This window comes from Sus scrofa, chromosome 3 (genome assembly GCF_000003025.6).
Source record: "Sus scrofa isolate TJ Tabasco breed Duroc chromosome 3, Sscrofa11.1, whole genome shotgun sequence".
In the NCBI taxonomy this organism is placed as follows: Eukaryota; Metazoa; Chordata; class Mammalia; order Artiodactyla; family Suidae; genus Sus; species Sus scrofa.
In genome coordinates, this window is record NC_010445.4 from 40,419,326 (window position 1) to 40,438,197 (window position 18,872).

The 18,872-nt window shown below is 66.3% G+C and overlaps 3 protein-coding genes across 4 annotated transcripts in view; 2 read left to right on the forward strand and 1 right to left on the reverse strand.

Moving 5' to 3' along the window:
• CLCN7 (chloride voltage-gated channel 7) overlaps positions 1-1,635 on the forward strand; it is a 23,154-nt gene extending 21,519 nt beyond the window's left edge. For both annotated transcript variants that reach the window (XM_003354661.4, XM_013987799.2), the window contains 4 exons: positions 36-95; positions 179-355; positions 455-535; positions 631-1,635. In XM_003354661.4, coding sequence (XP_003354709.2) covers positions 36-95; positions 179-355; positions 455-535; positions 631-717 — 405 coding nt within the window. In that variant the 3' untranslated portion in view covers positions 718-1,635. The remainder of the gene's footprint in view (positions 1-35; positions 96-178; positions 356-454; positions 536-630) is intronic.
• CCDC154 (coiled-coil domain containing 154) lies at positions 1,014-10,462 on the forward strand. The gene is made up of 17 exons (XM_013987776.2): positions 1,014-1,179; positions 2,960-3,290; positions 3,375-3,564; positions 3,739-3,785; positions 4,108-4,203; positions 4,569-4,692; positions 6,411-6,512; positions 6,584-6,712; positions 6,794-6,918; positions 7,233-7,359; positions 7,441-7,578; positions 8,558-8,677; positions 8,763-8,839; positions 9,178-9,295; positions 9,718-9,804; positions 10,034-10,221; positions 10,322-10,462. Exons 1-17 carry the CDS (start codon positions 1,014-1,016, stop codon positions 10,446-10,448), a joined length of 2,292 nt encoding a protein of 763 aa, XP_013843230.2. The 3' UTR covers positions 10,449-10,462.
• On the reverse strand, positions 10,904-17,410 carry LOC106507364. Its single transcript, XM_021086852.1, has 2 exons — positions 13,109-17,410; positions 10,904-11,927 (listed from the first exon to the last, which is right to left on the reverse strand). Exons 1-2 carry the CDS (start codon positions 13,161-13,163, stop codon positions 11,038-11,040), a joined length of 945 nt encoding a protein of 314 aa, XP_020942511.1. The 5' UTR covers positions 13,164-17,410; the 3' UTR covers positions 10,904-11,037.

Consider the following 18,872-nt stretch of genomic DNA (forward strand, 5'->3'; position numbering starts at 1 on the left):
GCCTGCGAACGCTCTTTCCCTCGTCTTTCCCGCAGCCGCCGCGGCTCCAGGGCTTGATCCTGCGTTCCCAGCTTATCGTCCTGCTGAAGCACAAGGTAGGTTCTCGGGGCTGCTGGGACGCCGGGGACGCCGGGGTAGGGGTGGTGCTGGGCTCTGGACAGCCGCCCGCTGCCCGCAGGTGTTCGTGGAGCGCTCCAGCATGGGCCTGGTGCGGCGCCGGCTGCGGCTGAAGGACTTCCGCGACGCCTACCCGCGCTTCCCCCCAATCCAGTCCATCCACGTGTCGCAGGACGAGCGCGAGTGCACCATGGACCTGTCCGAGTTCATGAACCCCTCGCCCTACACGGTGCCCCAGGTGCGCAGGCGCGGGGGTCGGGGGTGGGGGCCCTCCGCAGCGGGGCTGTGCCTGGGCGGCGGTGCTCCACCAGCGGGTCAGGCTGCCCCTACCTTTCAGGAAGCGTCCCTGCCGCGCGTGTTCAAGCTCTTCCGGGCCCTGGGACTCCGGCACCTCGTGGTGGTGGACAACCGCAATCAGGTGAGCCGCGGGAGCTCCCAGACTGCACCGCCAGGGCAGGGGTGCCCCCCAGAGGCCGGGCTGCTGGATCTCGTGACGTGCCCTTGCTCCTGCAGGTGGTCGGACTGGTGACCAGGAAGGACCTGGCCAGGTACCGGCTCGGGAAGGGGGGCCTGGAGGAACTCTCTCTGGCTCAGACATGAGGCCCTGGCCTCAGCACCTCTTCTGGGCGCCCGCCTCGCTCCCCAGGCGGCAGCGGATCCAGTGTTCTCCAGATCTTGGGGACGGCCCGGCCTGCCCTCTGACACCCATGGGTTCCTGGCATTCATGGTGCCCTTCCCCCCAAGCCCCTTGGATGCCACGCGCCAGGCTCCCGTTTTCTCACTACCAGGAGTCAGTTGTGCAGCTTCTGCTCTCTCCTGGGGAGTGTGTCTGCACGTGTGCACGCCTTGCACGTGTGTTTAGCAGCTGGCGTGCTGGGCCCTGTGGGTCCGAGTCCATGGCCCCCTGCGCAGGGCGCGTAGCCTTGGAGGACCATGCTTTGAGGACCACCAGCTGGAGCCGGGGTGACTGGAGGCAGAGACACGAGCCGGATTGGGAGCCGGACTGCCTGGAGGACAGACCCCAGACTCAGCACGTGCACCCCGGGCCCCCCCTGCGGGGTGGTAGGGCTCTGCATTGGGGTCCCAGCCAAGGGGCAGAGCTGGGACTCTCCCATGGGTCTGGACCCTGCGTCCAGCCACACTGTCCACACCCCAGGGAGGCGGGGCTTCCCGCACATGGTTGTGCTCAGGGTCCCCCGACCCCGAGGGCTGATCTGGGGCAGCTCTTCTTCCAGTGTTGGGGCAGGTGGTTTTGGGGATGAACTGGGGAGGCCAGAGCAGGGGTCCACTCCTTCCAGGCTGGGTCATGGGGGAATCTTGTTTTCTAAAGTGACTCCTGTCGCCATTCTGTTGCTCTGACAAGGGACACGATGCCTTTGCAGTGGTTGGGCGCTACACCTCGGTTTTAGCCCTTTTTGAGGGGGTGGGCCTCCACTCCCTGGTGGGGAGCTCTCCGCGGGGGGCGCCAGGGGCCAAGTGTGGGGTCTGAATGGGAGAAATAAAGGAATTGTACCCAGACTGCTGGTGCCAGTGTCCTTGTTCCACCCGCAAGGCCACCGTTGGGCATCCTGGGATTCACGGGCTGGGGGCCCTTTCGTGTGCAGCGCAGGGAGGGGGCACGGGCAAGAGGCTTGGGGACCCACAGGAGGGGAAGTCTCTGGGCCCCCTCACCTGGCAGAAGGCAGGCCCCGAGCACCACGTCTTGTGTGGATGTCGGCTCCGAGGCTCCTGACCCACTGGACTCCGTCTCTGTGGGGGGCAATGCGTTGCCTCTGAGACGTTCACCTTGTCACCCCGTGGGCGGGTCTGGGTGACAGTGGAAGGCAGGTCCTCCCAGGCTGGACGAGGGGCCCAAGTGTCCACGCCATCCTTGGCCTCCGGCTCTTAGCGGTGACCGTGGGTTGAGGGCCTGCGTCAGGAAAGTTGCAGCTCCCTCTGGCCTCCTCTTACCTTCTCAATGGGGCTGCCGGGAGGTCGGAGTCACCAGTGCACCTGCTCTGTGGCACTGCCGGGCCGGCCCCATGGTCCCTGCCCTCGAGGCCCGGCTGTGGGACTGGCTGTCTTTGGGGTCGGGGGGTGTTCTGGGCTCTCGTACCAGAGGCCTGGCAGTTGCTCTAGGGCCTTCCTCTCCTCCCACCCAGGCCAGGCTGGGGGTCTCCCAACCTTGACCCGTAGCCCAGCAGCCACTGCCCCACCCCACCCCACCGCCGACTGGCTGAATTGGTACCCTCTCAGATCCTTCCAGAAATGGGCAGTTGGGGAGGTCCTGCCAGAATGAGGACGCTGAGGACTCAGGTTCCACTGGCAGTTGGGCCGTGAAGTCAGGAGGTTCTGCTGCAGCAGAGAAGGTTCCAGAAGAGCGTCCACGGTCTATCTCCCTTGGTTTTGTCCTGGAAGGAGACGTGAGGGCAGGAGCTGCTGCTTCATGCCCCCCAGGCTCCCCCAGGCCTCCAGCTCTGACTTTCCTGCCTCCCTCTATCCCCCCACCACCCTGCTCCCCTGTTACTCTGGGCCCCAACTCTGGGCAGCCACCGGGTGCTGGGCCCAGGGCCTCTTGGCAGCAGCAAAAGCCACAGGCGGGCTGTTTGAGGTGAGCTGAGGCCGGAGCTGGGGGCACCGTCCAGGGAGGGGCCTGCACGGGCGTGTGGATCACGTGGGACAGCTCCGTCTCCTGACCCCAGGTCCCCTTAGAGCCCCGGCACTCCCTCTGGCAGGTGCTGTGCCCTCTATTGCCCGATGCTGTGTGTCATCGGTCAGGGGCCTGGACCTCTCTGAGCCTGAGCTTCCCGCGTGGACAGCGAGAGCAGAACTCCCCCTGGGCCTCGCCGTGTCACCCAGTGAGGTGAGCTTGGCGGTCACGCTCACAGGGACCTGGGTCGCCATTTCCCTGGGCTTCATCTGGGGGCGGCCCCCCTCCTGTTGGCCCTGAAGGTGAACCCCAAGGTACTTGGAGAGCTGGCAGCCAACGACCCCCCGTCAGGGGCCTCACCCCCATGCCAGCTGAGCGCCGTCTGTCCTGAGGACCTGGGGCTTCTCCTGGCGGGGGCGCTGTCCAGCCCCGAGCCCTCGAGTCTGGAGGAGGTGGCTGAGAGGTGCGAGTCCAGCGGCCTAACATCCACCGCCTCCGTCCCGGAGCAGCTCGCACCTGAGCACCCGCAGCAGCTGGAGCAGTGGTGAGCCCCTGGGGAGCAGGCGTGGGGAGCCTCGCCTCAGCGCCCCGCACGCGTGGCCGACGCGGCCTGCTCCTCGCCCCTCAGGGTGGTGGACCTGCAGGCCGAGGTGGCGTCCTTGTGGGGACACAAGGCCCACTGTGAGCGAGCGACGCTGCGCCTGCTGCAGGAGCTGTTGCAGGTGCGAGCTCGCCTGCAGCTGCAGGATGCAGAGTTGGAGAGGCTGCGGCATGAGGTGCGGCAGGCGGCTCAGGCCCCCGAGAAGGAAGCCCTCCAGGTGGGGCACCGTCCCCTGGTGTCAGGGCAGCTTTTCCTGGACCCTGAGCCCCACTCGGCCCCTGCCGCCCAAGCCGAGAGCCTCGGCCCTCCCTGGGGCCCGGCTCCATGTGCGCAGGTCGAGCTGGGAGGGCCTCCGCCGGCCTGTCCGCAGCCCACATCCTCCGCCTTACAGTTCCCCAGCCTGCAGCACCAGAACCAGATGCAGGCCCTGGACAGGAGGTACCCACTCTCGAGGCGCAGGCCTAGCAGGAGGGAGAGGGGCTTGGGAAAGCAGCGGCTGATGCCAGGCTAGCCTGGGCATCAGCTCTGGGCTTTTGTTTCTTCCGACGTGGTGTCTGGCCCTGTAAGCAAACACACCCACAGCCGGACTCAGAAAGGTCTGGTTGCTGGGGTCTGGCAGCCTGTGAGCCTGGGGAAGGGGTTGGGGGCTTGCTGCTGGGCCCCATGGCCAGGCCTCTCCCTGAAGGCTGCCCAGCCCCGCTCCTAGCCACCAGGAGGGGGGCCGCGCAGGCCCCAGGCAGAAGCAGCTCTTGTGTACCAGGCTGGTGGAGGTCCGGGAGGCCCTGACCCACATCAGGAGGAAGCAGGCGCTCCAGGACTCTGAACGGAAGGCTGCTGAGCAGGAGGCCGGCCTCAGGTGGGCCCCTTGGGGTGGGGGGCTCTCTCTGACCCACTGAGTGGCGGGGGCAAGGGGGAGTCACCAAGGCAGGGCAGGCGTCCCCCTGGCCTCAGTGCCAAGCTGCTGATTGACGGCAGATCTCAGACGCAAGCCTGGGCCTCGCTCCCTTCCCCACTGGTCACCCCCACGGGAGAAGCAGCTCTCGGGGCCGAGCAAGGACACGGAGTTGGCTTCTGGCCTCTGTATGTTTACCCAGGCGGGGGTGTGCCCTCTGGTTCTGCGCCCCCAGTTGAGGCCCTGACCTGCATGGACTCTTGGCGTCCAGGCCCACCAGCCTCCCTCCGGCTGGCTGGGCTGCTGTGACCTGCAGGCATTGCCCTTAGGTTGGCCGAGCTGACTGAGAGACTGAAGCAGGAGGCACGGGAGTGGGAGGTGGCCTGCAGGGCCTTGCAGAAGAGCCAGGAGGCAGCTGGCCAGAGGGTGGACGTTGAGGTGGCCAGAATGCAGGTACCTGGGAGGCGGGTCGGGCCAAGGCAGGGCCCTGATGTCTGGGCATAAGTACCCTGATGCTCCCCAGCCCACGGGTCCTCCATTGGCAGGTTCTTCCCTCAGCCCAGCTCTCTTGTTTTTTTGTGTTTTTTTGTTTGTTTATTTGTTTGCCTTTTAGGGCTGCACCTGCGACACATGGAAGTTCCCAGGCTAGGGGTCGAATTGAAACTGCAGCTGCCAACCTACACCACAGCCACAGCAACGTGGGATCCGAGCCTTGTCTGCAACCAACACCACAGCTGGATCCTTAACTCGAATCTGCGTCCTCATGGATCCTAGTCGGGTTTGTTAACTGCCGAGCCACAAAGGGAACTCCCTCAGCTCTCGTTTTGTTTCTGTCTACGTGTTTGGACCCGGGGGCCAACCCAGGTCCTGTGCTGTGTCCTGCGGGTGTTGAGATGAGCTGATGTCTTAGGCAGTTTGTGTCTCCTCCTCGGGCACACGAGTCACACTGCCGTGCTCTGTGGCCACAGGTGACCACAGTGCCACATGGAACACGACCTCCATCACCCGGTCCTTAGCACTGGTGCTGTGTTGGCTCTGCTCCCCCACCCCGCCCCGCCCCCTGGGTGACCAGCACCCAGATGGAGAAATAGGCCCCTCCCTCAGCACGTCGTGCTTCAGTGCTTCCCTCCCCAAAGACGAAGCCCCCTAGTGGCCCTGCTCCCCGCCGTGTGTGCGGGCCCAGAGGGTGGGGAGGTGGGGGTGGGGGGATCCCCTCCGGACCAGCCCCTTCAGCTCTGCAAATAGAGGCCAGGGACTGCGCCGTGTCCCCAGCTGCCGCTGCCCACATGGCTCAGCTGCCCGGCTCCCGCGGCCCCTGCCACCCTGTGGGAAGTCACTGTCTTGGTGCCATCAAGAGGCAGGAGCTCCAGGAGGCGCTGAGCCCAGGGATTCCTGACGCCCCCGGGGCCGGGTCCACGCCCTGCAGCCGCTGCAGGGTTTGCGAACAAAGCTTTATCGGCTCATGGCCGTCTGTGTACTGTCGTCCCCAGCTGCCTCTGCGCTGGAGCCGCAGAGCCGAGGGCGATGACAGAGACCCTGTGGCCCGTGAACCCCAAACACCTGCTGTCCTCCGGTTCTTGACAGAAACAGGTGGCCAGGCCCTGCTCCGGGTCACTGTGCGTGGGGCAGGGGGCCCCGCAAGGACTCCAGGCTCACATGCTGCTGGGCTGGTGCCTCTTGCTGGAGCCCTGCTGGCCCCTGGGCGTGTGAGGAAGGCAGACAGGCGGGCTGGCCAGGCCCCGACGCCTCACCTTGACCCTGGGTGCAGCCGGAAGGAGCTGGGGGGAGGGGAGGGCTCTCCCGCCCGGGCCTGGAAGACGAGGCAAACTGAGCAGGCACATGTGTACGCAGACGGGCCACCCTGGGGCAGCTCTGGGCAGGGGTGGGGTCTGCTGGCCGCTTCGCCACCTCCCCTGAAGGTGTCTGCGGCCACTCAGGACCTCGAGGGTCCTGGCCCCGTGGAGCTTATCCTTGGGGCCCTTTGCAGCCCTCGTGCCTGGCCCTCTGGGAAGACGGGTGGCCCCTGCCTGCCCTGCCTTCCTTCCTAAGGAGGGAGTCACGGCCTGGCTTTGCAGGGGACACGGGACCAGGGCCCCTCCGAGCGAGGTGCCGGGCAGAAGACCAGCACATCGCGATGGCGCAGTGGGTGACGGGGACCCCCACGCCCGCAGGCACAGATGACCAAGCTCGGCGAGGAGATGAGCCTCCGCTTCCTCAAGAGGGAGGCCAAGCTGTGCGGCTTCCTGCAGAAGAGCTTCCTGGCCCTGGAGAAGGTGGGCACCAGCGGGTGTGGGGTGGCGCTCCCAGTGCTTGGCTCACATGGACACGGGTGGGGTCTCCGCAGAGGATGAAGGCCTCAGACAGCGCACGGCTGCGGGCAGAGAGCAGCCTGCGGCAGGAGCTGGAGAGCAGGTGGCAGCAGCTCCACGAGCGGGACGAGGAGCGCATGCAGGCCTTGCGGGGGCATTGCCAGGTACACAGAGTGGCAGGGCCGGCGGCGGGGGGGGCTCTGGGCCCGAGCTGGGGCAGGTCTCAGGCCGCCTCTGCCCGGCAGCAGGAAGAATGCCACCTTCTGGAGCAGTGCCGGGGCCTGGACAAGGCTGTGGTCCAGCTGACCGAGTTCGTGCAGCAGAACCAGGCGTCACTGAACCGAGTCCTGCTGGCCGAGCAGAAGGCCTGGTGGGTACCCGAGTGGGGCCTCAGACGGGGTGAAGGGAAGGCCCTGGCCCCCTGCCCCCGGCATCCTGAGCCCAGCAGGGCACCCTGGGGCAGAGAAGCTGCTCTTTAATGGGGGTTCCGCCCCTCCCCCAGCCTGTCAGTGGGTGGACGCAGCTCCATCTCAGGGACCCCTAAGGTCACCACTTATCCTGTCCTCCCCGGGGCCTCCTGGAAGGTTCTGAAGCCGGAAGCCAGGCTCCCTACCCTGGCCCAGTGCTGACGAGTGGGCCAGCGTTGGCGGAGGGCTAGTATCTCTCAGTGTCACCAACCCCCAGGGCTGCCAAGGGACACCTGGAGAACAGCCGGGCTGGGGAGCTGGCCGCCTACCTGCAGGAGAACCTGGCGGCCACCCAGATGGCCGGTGAGCTGGCCCAGCGAGAGATACGCAGTGCCCTGGAGCTGGTGAGGCGGCGGCCGCGGTCAGATCTCCTTGCGGGCCCCCTGCCCCGATGCAGGCAGCACACTCAGCCTGGCCCTCCGCAGCTCCAGGAGAAGAGCCAGGCTCTGGAGGTGTCCGTGACTGAGCTGGTCAGGCAGGTGAAGGACATGAGTGACCACTTCCTGGCCCTGAGCTGGAGGCTGGACCTGCAGGAGCAGACACTGAGCCTCAAGCTGCAGGAGGTGACGTGATGGGGCTGCCAGGGGAAGGGCATGCCTGGATGCGAGGGGTCCCGGCACCCGTCTTGCCAGCCCAGCAACTGTGCACAAGGCCCAGGGCAGCCCCGAGCCCAGAGCCCTCCTGCTGGGGGCGGGCGGCCCAGGGTCAGAGGCGGAGTGTCAACCACACAGCGGCTCCCTGGAGAGCGGGCATATCCCATACCACTGGCCCTTGCAAGGTGTGTCATCCCGCCAAGCACGAGTTCAGGGCTGTACGGTCACAGTCGTTTCTAGAGCCTCTCCATCCCCTGAAGGGGACCCTGGGCGTTCGCTGTCACGCCCCTCCCCAGAGCTGCTGTCTGTCCCTGGACGTGCCTGCTCTGGACGTTTCCTATAAACAGACTCGTCCACCGCAGCCGCTGTCACTGCATATCGCGGTTCGAGGCACCTCCACGTGGTGCCTCGTGTCACGGACGCCTTCCTCTTGCAGCTGCCGTGTGTTTCACCGTGTGGGGGGACCACAGCTTATCTGCTTGTCCCCCGACGGGCACTGGGCTGCTGCACTTTGGATGCCCTTGTGCTGCTGTGAACACATGTGTACGGCAGGGCCGGGTCCCCAGGGCCTGTCCCACGTCCCCCCTGCTACACGTGTGGGCAGGCTGCCAGTTCTGTGTCCCTGTCCATAACGATTCAAGGTCAGTGGGGGCGGGCCTGAGAAGGGAGTCAGGCCAGGCCTTCTTCTCCGGGATGCAGTTTTTTCTGTTCAGCCTGGCGGCCCTGCCCAGGAAGACTGGGGCCCCAGAGGGTGCCGGCCAGGCCATCTGGAGCTGTGTCCACTCCGTGTGGACGTGCTCACGGTTCAGCGGGGCCCGTGCCCTCCAGAAGCTCTGCTGTGTGGTGGTGGCCATCTGGGGTGCGACTCTGGCTCCAGCAGACAGGTCTGTCTGCCTGCCACCTCCCTCTCTGGGCGGGCTCCGGCCCTCACCGCGTGTCCACGCCTCAGGCACACAGTGAGTGGGAAGCCGCAGAGCAGAGATCGCGGGCAGACCTGGCGCAGTGGCGAGAGGAGGCCGAGGCGCACCTGCAGGAGGTGCAGGAGAAAGTGGACAGCCTGCCGCGGCAGGTGGGTGCTGGCTGGGCGGCCTCCCCTCCCCCGCTGGGCCGGCTCTGAACCCTCCCCCCCGCCACCCACCTGCCCCTCCTTCCAGATAGAGGCCGTTTCCGACAAGTGTGTCCTTCACAAGAGCGACTCAGACCTCAAGATCTCTGCTGAGGCCAAAGCCAGGTGAGGCCCCCAGCTCCCGTCTCAGCTTGGCAGCGCCGACAGGAGCTGAGCTGGTCCCACCCAGGATGGCACTGCCATCTCAGAGCCCCCTTGCTGCGTCACACAGCTTCCTGACAGTGGTTCCCTGCCACGCCCCGTGCCTGTGGCAGCCGACCCCTCCCCAGCCCGGGCCTGGCCTCTGCAGGGGGCAGCCTTCCCTCTGTCACCTGCTGGGGGTCCCGCGGTCCCCACCGTGGTGGGGTGGCAAGGCCCATGCTCCGCCTGGGCCCCCTCCCCATCCCCGTCCCGCCCCCGGGACCTCCCCAGAGCCCAGCAGCCTCGGCCTCCTGTGCACACAGAGAGTTCGAGGTCGAGGCTGTGCGGCAGGAGCTGGCCGGTCTACTGTCCTCCGTGCAGCTGCTCAGAGGGGGCAACCCAGGGCGGAAGATCGCCGAGATCCAGGGCAAGCTGGCCACGGTACCCTGGGCCCCACCGCCGGCGCGTGCCGTGGGGTGGGGGGGTGTCTGGCTCAGATGGGGCGGCTCCTTCCGAGGGGCCCAGGCCTGCCTCCCAAGAAGCTCGGGTCCAGGGCACCCAAATGGCGGTGGGCGGGTCAGGCTCACAGCACGGCCATCCCACTGGGTGGCTCTGCGTGTCTCTGCAGGTGCCAAACGCTGGGGTGGCTCTGCAGGCACAGGGGGAGGAGCGCCCTGAGCTCTGGCGGGGCCCACCCTGTCCTCAGGCCGAGTGAGTGACACGCCCAGCTCCCCCCAGACGGGGGGTGGGGCGGGGAGGATCTGCGTGTTGCAGGCCGGCTCAAACAGAGTGATTGGGTTGGGGGCTGCCCCCCAGGGCTGAAGGCGCTGCTTTCCAAGCCCACAAACCCGGGCCGCGTTTAGTTTCAGAATCAAATGATGAAATTGGAAAATAGCATCCAGGACAACAAGACTATCCAGAACCTCAAGTTTAATACCGAAACCAAGCTGGTGAGCTCCCCCCACCCCCGGCCCCACGGGCGGGCCGCCCTCCTCTCTGACTCCCAGCACCCCCCGCCTCTCCCCGCCTGGCTACCCCCCCAGCTTTGGGGGCTGCCCGGCCATCTGTCCATCTGCGCGTGTGGTCCAGGCAGCATTTCCCGCTCGATGGGGCCCCAGTTTGGCCCGCGGGAGATGGATGCCATAGGCCGTCCCTCCCCTTCTGGTCCTGCGTCCTCAGCGCACGGAGGAGGTGGCTGCCCTGCGGGAGAGCATGATGCGCCTATGGAGCAAGGGTGGCCCCTGGGCCCTGACGCTGGGCAGCAGGCGGGTGCTCATGTCCCTGGTGAGGCAGCAGTTCTTCATCAAGGACGTGGCCCCCAGCGAGGGGCTGCCCCTGAACCGCTGGGGCGTGTACCAGGCTGTGAGGTGGGTAGCAGCAGCCGCCAGGCCCGGGCCCAGGGCTGGGGGAGGCCCCGAGGGCCGGGGGGCGGAGGGGGTCCAGGGCCTGAGCCGTATCTCCGGGCAGGTGGCTGCGGTGGAAGGCGATGCTCATGAACCTGGCGGCCCGGCGGAGGCCAAAGGCGGTCGGGGAGAAGCCCACTGGCCGGAAGCCCACCCAGCCACTCTCCTCCCTGGCCCCCTCCTGGAAATAAACAGCCGCCCCGTGCCTGTCAGAGTCCAGAGTCCCCCCATCCGGGGGCCAGCAGGCTTTGGGCTGCAATGTGCCAAGAGGACCCTTCCCCGGACTCCCCGAACCCCTGCTCCTGCCCTAGGCCCACCGCACCTGGGAGGTGGCAGAGGCAGCAGCTTTCCTGCCTTGAGGCAGGAGCCACCAGCGCCCCTGCTCCTGCCCTCCAGGAAAGCCTTGGCCCCCATAGCAGCTGTAGCTGGTCCTGCCACCTGCCACGGGCGCCACAGGAGGGGCCACCCTGCACCCGACAGGCAGTGCCGAGGGCTTCCCTTTGCTCTGACTGGAATCATGGGGGCTGCTCTGGGGAAATGGGGCTCCCCAGAGGGGGACACAGCATGTAGGCCTCCTGAGCCCACCACCTCTGAGGGGCCACAGCCCCTGCCCTGTCCTCCTCTTATGGCCAGAGCTTCTGGGCGGCCCTACCGGACCCCACCCAACCCCTGATCCTAGAGGTCCCACCTGAGCTGGTTGGTCCCCTGGTGGCCACCTTTCAGGACAGCACTTGAGAGTCCGGTCACCCTCTGTTCACCCCCCTGACCCTCGCTGGGCCGCTAGGCCTCAGCCAGCTGCACCCCATCCAGGGCCTGGGTCCCCCCGCCCGGCAGCTCGGGGCCGGCCTCTGCCGACCAGCTGGCCAGCAGGTCGCTGAAGTCGGGTGTGCCAGGGTGCAGCAGGCCCAGGGGGCTGGGCACCGGCTCCTTCCAGAAGGAGGGGGGCAGCTTCCTCTGGGTCATGGGGGTGATGTGGCCGTACTTCCGCTCCAGGGTTAGTCGGCGGCCCGCCACCGCCCGGGGCCCCGAGTACTGCCGCAGCCCGTAGTCGAAGAGCTCCGCCAGGGGCCCCAGCGGCTGTGCCCTGCTCCCACCGAGGCCCAGCCTGCACACCTGCCCCTCGGGGCCCCCAGGCGAGCAGACCCCAGGCTCAGTGGCCTCATCGTGGTCTGGGGGCTCGCCCTGGGCCGCGTGCACTGGGTCTGCGCAGGAGAGCTCCCTGGCTGAGCTGCTGGCCAGGTGGCCGTCCGCGTAGATGTCACAGCCATCTGGGTCCTGCCCCCGGCCCTTGCGGCCGAAGTACCGCTGGATATCGCCACTGATGAGCTCGGAGAACCGCAGCAGCTGCAGCGGCATCTCCGTGCTGCTGGGGTCCAGTGGGGCCGCTTCTGGGGCGGCTGTGGCCCATCCTGAGCTCCGGGAGGCCGGGCTGTGGCCCTCTGGCCCCTCGGCCTCCAGCTCCTCGTCCTCCTCCTCCTCCCCCTCGTCGTCCTCCTCCTCCTCCCCCTCGTCGTCCTCCTCCTCCGACGTGTCTGGAGGCACGGGGTCTGAAGGCAGGAAGGGCCCGTGGGATGCCAGAGGCAGCCGGAAGTCAGAGAGAGGCCGGATCACGCCCGCGGCCATCTCCTCCAAGTCCCGAGTGGTCGGGGCCTCTGGGGCGACAGGCACGGCTGCAGGACAAGACGAGAGGGGACAGGCTTGTGGTCAGGGCCCGCAGCCCTCCTAGGGGGATGGGTCACTGCGGGCTCGAGGGCCGTTTGTGCCTGGGGAGGGCGCTCAGCTCAGAGGCACTGGAAGGAGGCAGGCGGTGGCACCGGGCGGGTGGGCGGGGCAGGATCTGGGGGGGCTGCCGGGTGCCCTGTCCTGTAAGGAGGGCGGTCGGCAGGGGCAGGAAGGGTGGCTGACAGGTCAGTGCTGTTGGAGAGAGAAACGCCAGGAGAGAGGAGCAGGGGAGGTCGCGAGGGGCCTGGTCCAGGCCCTGGGGTGCCTGTGGGTTTGGGGTCCCAGAGAGCAGAGCGCGTGTCGGCTGCGGCTCTTGATAGCCAGGCTCGCTGGCACGGCGTCTGCCCAGGTGCCAGCAGGGGAGCCCCTTGGCCCCCGCATGAGTGTCTGTGGCTGGCAGGGTCCCTGAAGATGGCCACGCTGGGCCCGACTCTGTCCCCTGTGGCTTTGAGGAGCCTCACGGAGCCGTGGGGGTGAGCTCAGGGGAGGTGAGTCGTTTCTGCGTCCCAATTCTCATAAATGCAGCCCAAGTCCCAGGCTTCTGTGGGCTCCCTGTCGGGGGATTGAGGTCACGCTGGAGCGTCCCTAACCTGGGGCTGGGCTGGGGCTGATGGGACTGGGAGCGGGAGTTTGGGGGAGTTTCGGGGTGGAGCTGGCTCTCTCCTTGATTGATTCTGAACATGGGAGCCCCCAGCCCCCGGCGGCGCCTGGCTCCTCCACAGCAGGGAGGCAGGTGGGCTAACCCATTGGCAGAGCCCTGGGCAGGGAGGCAAGTGGGGGGTGAGGCAGGGCAGGAGGTTCAGAGAGAAAGAGGGGGCGCCCAGCTTGCCGGAAAACCACTCCCTGTCATGGGGGGAGGGGCCCCTCTTTCCCACCAGGGTGGCCCCAGCTCTGGGCTGCGGGTATGGCCACCATGGGGAGCCAAGGCTCAGGCGGCGACCTTCCGCTGGCTCACGCCTTCCGGGAAACCCGCCTCAGTGGCCCGTCCAGGCTCGGCCCTGCTGGTGACCCCTCCCGGTGGGCGGGTGGTCCCCAAAGACCACCTGGGCAGAGGGGCCCACAGCCTTCCCAGGAGGGGAAGAGGCCAGACTTCTGCGGCCAGCACCCTCCCCAGCCGCCCGGCTCCTACCTGCCAAGGCTGCAGCTCCCGCTGGGCGGGCCCGCCTCCACCTGGGCTCAAGCATTTATAGCCCAACGCCGAGGCTGGCCGGGCTGGCAAATATTTGGTGACTGCATTGTCATCGCAGACTGGGCAAATAGAGCCCGTTTGCTTTAGCGCCCGGCAACCAGGGCCCCGCGGGGGGAGCCTCGGCCTGCCCGGGGACCGTGGAGTGTTTGCCGCTCGCCCAGCTGCCTCACAGCCGGGGCCGAGGGCCCTTATCTGCGTCGCTGATGGGGGCCCGGACCAAGCTTTGTCAAATGGGCGGAAAATTAAATTTCATGCTATTTTGACTTCTGGAGTAGCCTTCTCTAGAGCACCCCCTGCTTGGGCAGCGCCCAGGGCGACCGGCTCCGGGCAAGCCGCAGGGCCTGCGAAGGCCGAGGCCCGTGCCTGCCAGGTGGGGCGCTTGGGCAGGTGGGCCCCTCCTGCCCCCCTCCCCCGTCCCAAGCTGTAGGTGCCTTTGCAACACATCCAGCCGGAGCTCTGCTGCCCCACCTGCTCCTGGGCTGCGTCCCCATCCCCAGGCTGAGCCACATCCCCCTTCTCTGGCTCCTTGTTTTGGCTCCTGTGCCTTCCTCGGAGGGGCTTCGCAGCCCCTCGGCCCCGTGGATCCTGCCTGGGTGCGTCCTCGCCCAGCCCCTCTGCCAGTCGCCACACCCCGCTGGCTGGTGACAGGGAGGGACCCTCTCTCTGGTCTGGAGGCCTGCAGCCCAAGCCAAGGGGCCCTCGGGGTTGGCTCATGCCGGAGGCTCTAGCGGGAAACCCACCCCTGGGCCTCTCTCCCGGCGTCCGGGGTCGCCCACAGTCCTTGGCACCTGGACGTGCAGGTGCGCCCCTCCAGCCTCTGCCCCTGTCATCCCACGTGGTTGTTCCTGTGTTCATGTTTCCGTCTTCCCAGGACACCTGTCCTTGCTGGAGGGCCCTCCCCTCCCCAGTCCAGTCCAGCCTCATCTTAACTTGGTCACACCTGTTAGGAAGAAGTGGCTCTGCTTCCACGTGAGGCTCTGCTCTGTGGATGCGAGTTTGGCGGACACCGTTTGGCCTCGTTGTCCACCAGACATGGCCCTTGCGGGTGCGGCTCCCAGGGAGCAGCCCCTGGTGCAGGCTGGGGGGACCCCCCAGGGCCACCAGGGCTGTGGGCCAGGATCTGAGGACAGGACAGCTTTGTGTGTTGCGGGCCCCGGGGCCCCGCGGTCCCTCTGGGTTCTGGATCGCCCTTCCAGCTGTGGAGGCTCCAAAAAGGTCGCAGAGGCCCCACGCACCCACACACACCCCCACACACACACCCTGGGTGCTTCCCCCTCAGCTTCAGGCTCCAGCACCCACTTTGGGGGTATGGCAGCACCCCGTTCCCCAGGGGGTGTGGGCAGACCCAGTCTTTCCAGCCCCTGGGCCTGCAGGGTGGCTCTGCCCCCGCTGAGCACGGCCAGTCGCTTCTTGGGCATGTGGAGGGCCCAACGGCTGCACCAGGACCCCTGGCTTTGGGGGAGGGGCAAGAAATGAAAAGTTCTGCCCCCCCAAACGGAAGCTGCCCCAGGCCAGGCTGGGAACCTGCCCTGAGCTGCTGATGTCTCACCACCAGGCTGTGTGCCTGAGGCAGGACCCAGGAGAGCGGTGGCCAGGGGCAGAGTGTGTGACACGCCAGGCCTCCCCGCCTATGGTTACGGCACCACTACAGCCCCTTCCCAGGGGAGGGGTGTCTGTCCGGCCTCCGTCCCGTGAGCCCAGTCCTTCCCCCGGAGCCTGACGTCAGGCCTGGCCACAGCTCTGCACCGACCCAGCACAGCTCAGCCGTCAGCCCAGACCGAGGGAGGCCGGAGTTGGGGTCCCAGCTGCCCCCCGCCACCAGCTGGGACCTCAGAACCCCTCTCTGTCCAGATTCAACCTTGCCCCCTGCGGGCCTGGGAGTACCCACCTGCGTTTCCCCCCCCACCCCAGTACCCAGAGCTGGACCTCAGCCGCTGCCCTGCCTGCTGCCGGGGCTGGGGCCGGGGAAGGGGCTGGAGACAGGCCGGGCCATGGTCAACTCCGCCTTGCCAGAGGCCGAGGCCTGGGAGGGCGCATGGCTGGGTCTCCAGCCGTCCCCCGTGCCGGGCCCCTGGCTGGACGGTCCCAGCTGGCGTGGCCGGAGGAGGGCTTCCTGGAGCACACGACACGGCAGGTGTTGCCCGGCTGAGCTGCAGGAAGCAAAGCTGTTCCAGCAGAGAGGACAGCCTGAAAGGACCCAGGTCGCAAGGAGCTGGCACCCTGGGATCGAGGGAGTGAGAATCGCTTGATGTCACCTCACCTGGCACAGGGGCCAGCGCGGGTGACGGGGAGGGACCCTGAGGTGCGTCGTGGTCCTAGACTACCTGTCTACGGTGTCTCAGAGGGAAGCAGTTGGTCCGGCGGGGAGGGGACGCGGCGCCAGCAGCAGCTGCTCACGGAAGGGCTGGAAGGGGCCGCAGGCCGGACCTAGAGCAGCCACCAGAATCGGAAAACAAGGGTGCTCTGCCCTGGAGCCTCCAGAGCCCAGCCCTGCACACACCTTGGTTTCAGGCCAGGAGACCGCCTGGGGCCTCGGAACGCCAGGGCTGCAGGATGAATCGGTGTTGTTTTAAGCCACTGGGCGCGTGCTCACTGTGTCAGCGGTGATGGAATACCAGGAAGCATCAGCTGGAAGGTGGAGTGGGTGGCCGGCAGGACCTCCAGGCCTGGCCCAGAGCACCGACCCTCCTTCTGGCCATAGGGAGCCAAGTAGGCCCGGGGCTCAGCTCTTCCCGGCATCGCTGGGGTGGAGTCTCGGGGTGAGGGTGGGGCTTTGATGGGGAGGAGGGCCTGGCGTGGTTATCACCCCCAATCCCACTTTTCCAACCCAGCCTCCGCCTCAAGCCCCAGTCAGGGGAACAGGGGCCATGGCAGGAGCTTAAGGTCCAAGGGGCCCAGCGAGCTGTCCATTAGTGCCAGCTGCGGGGAGACCGCCCAGGCAGCCGGACCCTTGACCTTCTCTGCTGGCATAATCCTGGAGAGCTTCTCGGCCTGACCAGAGGCAAGGAGGAAGCCTCGGTCCTGGACAGGGTTCTCGTACAGCGGAGAAGCCAGAGCAGACAGGTGTCTGGGGAGATGACAAAGGAGACCTGTGGTGGGAGACTGCTGCTACGGCACCAGTCCCAGCAGTCAACGATGGGGCCCAACAAGGCACAGGTGAGGAGGTGAGGGCAGGCGACAAGCATGAGAGGGACTGGAGAGGCGGGTCTGGGGGCTTGGTAGAGGTGTCTCCTGAGTCAGAGCCACACTTGAGCCAGACCAGGGAGGCTGAACTCCAGGTTTTGTTCCTGGTGAGGCCGGCTTGGGGTATGGCAGCCTGGCAGGCCCTGGGTCAGTGCTGAGATGCATGTTTCCAGAATCACTGCCTGCACATGTCCAGCTGGTGTTGGGTGGCCAGCCAGGGCCAAGCCGCTGACATGGGTGTCCCAAGCTCCCTGCACCCGTGGGGGGCCCCCGGGTGGGGCTGGGAGCTGTGCCACCTGGAATGTCAGTCTCGGGGCCTGAGCATATTCCCAGCATCTGCTCCCGTTGTGGGCCACATAGGGCCTTCAGAGCTCTGTGCCCACCCTGGAGCACCTGCTCCACCCCTACCCCTGCTCTCAGGCCTTGGCCCCCAGGAGGAAGGCTCTGTCCTGCCCGAGGTGGAGGACCTGGCTGTCCCCTGCACCCCATATTGATCTTCCCAGGGAAAATCAATAGCTCCAATATGTCAGCTCTCAAGTGGCCTACAGTAAATTACTCCTGCCATCAGGCACACAAGGGCTGCAGCCTCCCTCCCATTAGCGGGACATTAGAGCTTGTGTGAGGTTTCTCTGTGTGCTTTGAGATAATGAGGGCTGAGGTGTTGGTTTATGCCTGGGGGCGGGGGGGGGCCTTGGACAGGAGCATGCATCGCCAGCGGAGCTGGGCACCTGTCACCCAGCGCCCAGCCAGCCCCGGACACATCTGGTTGGGGCTTCTCCCCCTCTAGGCCCCGCCGCGTGGGAGAGTCAAGAGACCACAGCATTTGGGGCTGTCGTCGCCTCTGGTCAGCCGCCGCCACCGCCTGTGTCACTGGACAGCTGGGTTTAAGCACAGGGGAACCACAGCTCGGAATCTCAGCACGGGTCTCAGCAGGCGAACGGTAGAAAGGGCTCTGGTTGGTGGAGGTCCCGTCATGGCTCAGTGGTTAACAAACACGACTAGCATCCGGGAGGGCGAGGGTTTGATCCCCGGCTTCGCTCAGTGGGTTAAGGATCTGGTGTTGCCGTGAGCTGTGGTGTAGGTTGCAGACGTAGCTCGGATCCCATGTTCCTGTGGCTGTGGTGGAGGCCAGCAGCTACAGCTCCGACTCAGCCCCAGGCCTGGGAACCTCCATGTGCCACGGGTACAGCCCTAAAGAAAACAAAAGAAAAACAAAAAAAAAAAAAAAAAGAGAGAGAAGACAGGGCTGCGGTTCTGCGGGTGTTGGGTGAGGGCTCTGCTTTGGGTTGGGCGTCTGTCGTTCCCCTGGGGCTGCTGTAATGAAGGACCCCTAATGGGTGGTTTAAAACAACGCTGCCTCCTCCAGCTCAGGAGAGGAGAGTCTGCTCCTGGCCTTTCTCCCGGCTCCCGGCGAAGCCGGCTGCCCCCGCCGGCCCTCAGCCTGCGGCTGCGTCGCTCCAGTCTCTGCTGCCTCGTCACATTGCCCCTCTGCTGCGTGTCTCCGGGCCTTTTCTCTTCTCATAAGGACTCTAGGCCCTGGGCTTAGGGCCCGCCCCATCGAGCATGACATCGCTTCAACCCGTTACAGCCGCAGAACTTAGATGCCAATGGGGTCACGGGCTGAGGCTCCAGCGGGACGTGAAGTTAGGGAACACCGTTCAACCCAGTGCAGCATCCTAACACATCTTATCCAGAAGGAGGCAAGAAAAAGGGAAGCTCCAGCTGTGGCTGGTAAAGGACCAGGGTCCCTCCCCTCAGCCAGGATGGGGTACTTGGTCTTTGTTGAGGTTTGGGCCGTGTCAGATGCGATTATGGAAGGTGGTGTTTTGTCTTGAGCTGTCATGGTCACAGAGACCAGCCTATGGTCTCTGGTCCCACACTGCTGTTCCCTGAGATGGATGACGCCCCACGGGAGAACAGCAGGCCAGCTCCCGGACACCAGCGCCTGCTGTCCTCTCAGATGCCTCAGGATCCAGGTCCTGGCATCGGGCCTTCACCTAGAATGGGGACCAGTGGCAGCAGGAGCTGGGGACAGAGGGGGACATGTGGATGTGCTCATTCCCTCTTGTGGGTCTGCGTGCTCCTCCCAGGCTCTGGCCCCGGCGCAGCCCTGGGGACCCCATGGGCGGAGGGCATCCGCCACTGCCTCTGGATGGAAACACATTTCCACGCCACCCCCTCAGTCTTCATGCTGTCCCAGGTTCCTGCCAACGGCTTCCCAGCTATAGCAGCTGGCCTGGAAGCAGCCCCCAGCACACAACGCCCATTATTTCACAGCCAAGGACGGCCTGGCTCTAGAGATGCCCTCCAGGACGTCCTGTTTCTGTCACCCACCCAAGGCAGTCATCAAGACTGGGACAGGTTTAGGTGCCCTTGGAGGCTGTCCTGGCCAGGATGGAAGTCCCAGCCACTCTCCTTGACCCCCAGCTCTGCACCCACTCTGCTGTCCCAGGGTGGCTCCCAGATGCCCTGGAGCATACCAACCAAGTGGCTGCATTAGCTGCAGTCGGCAGCTCCACCC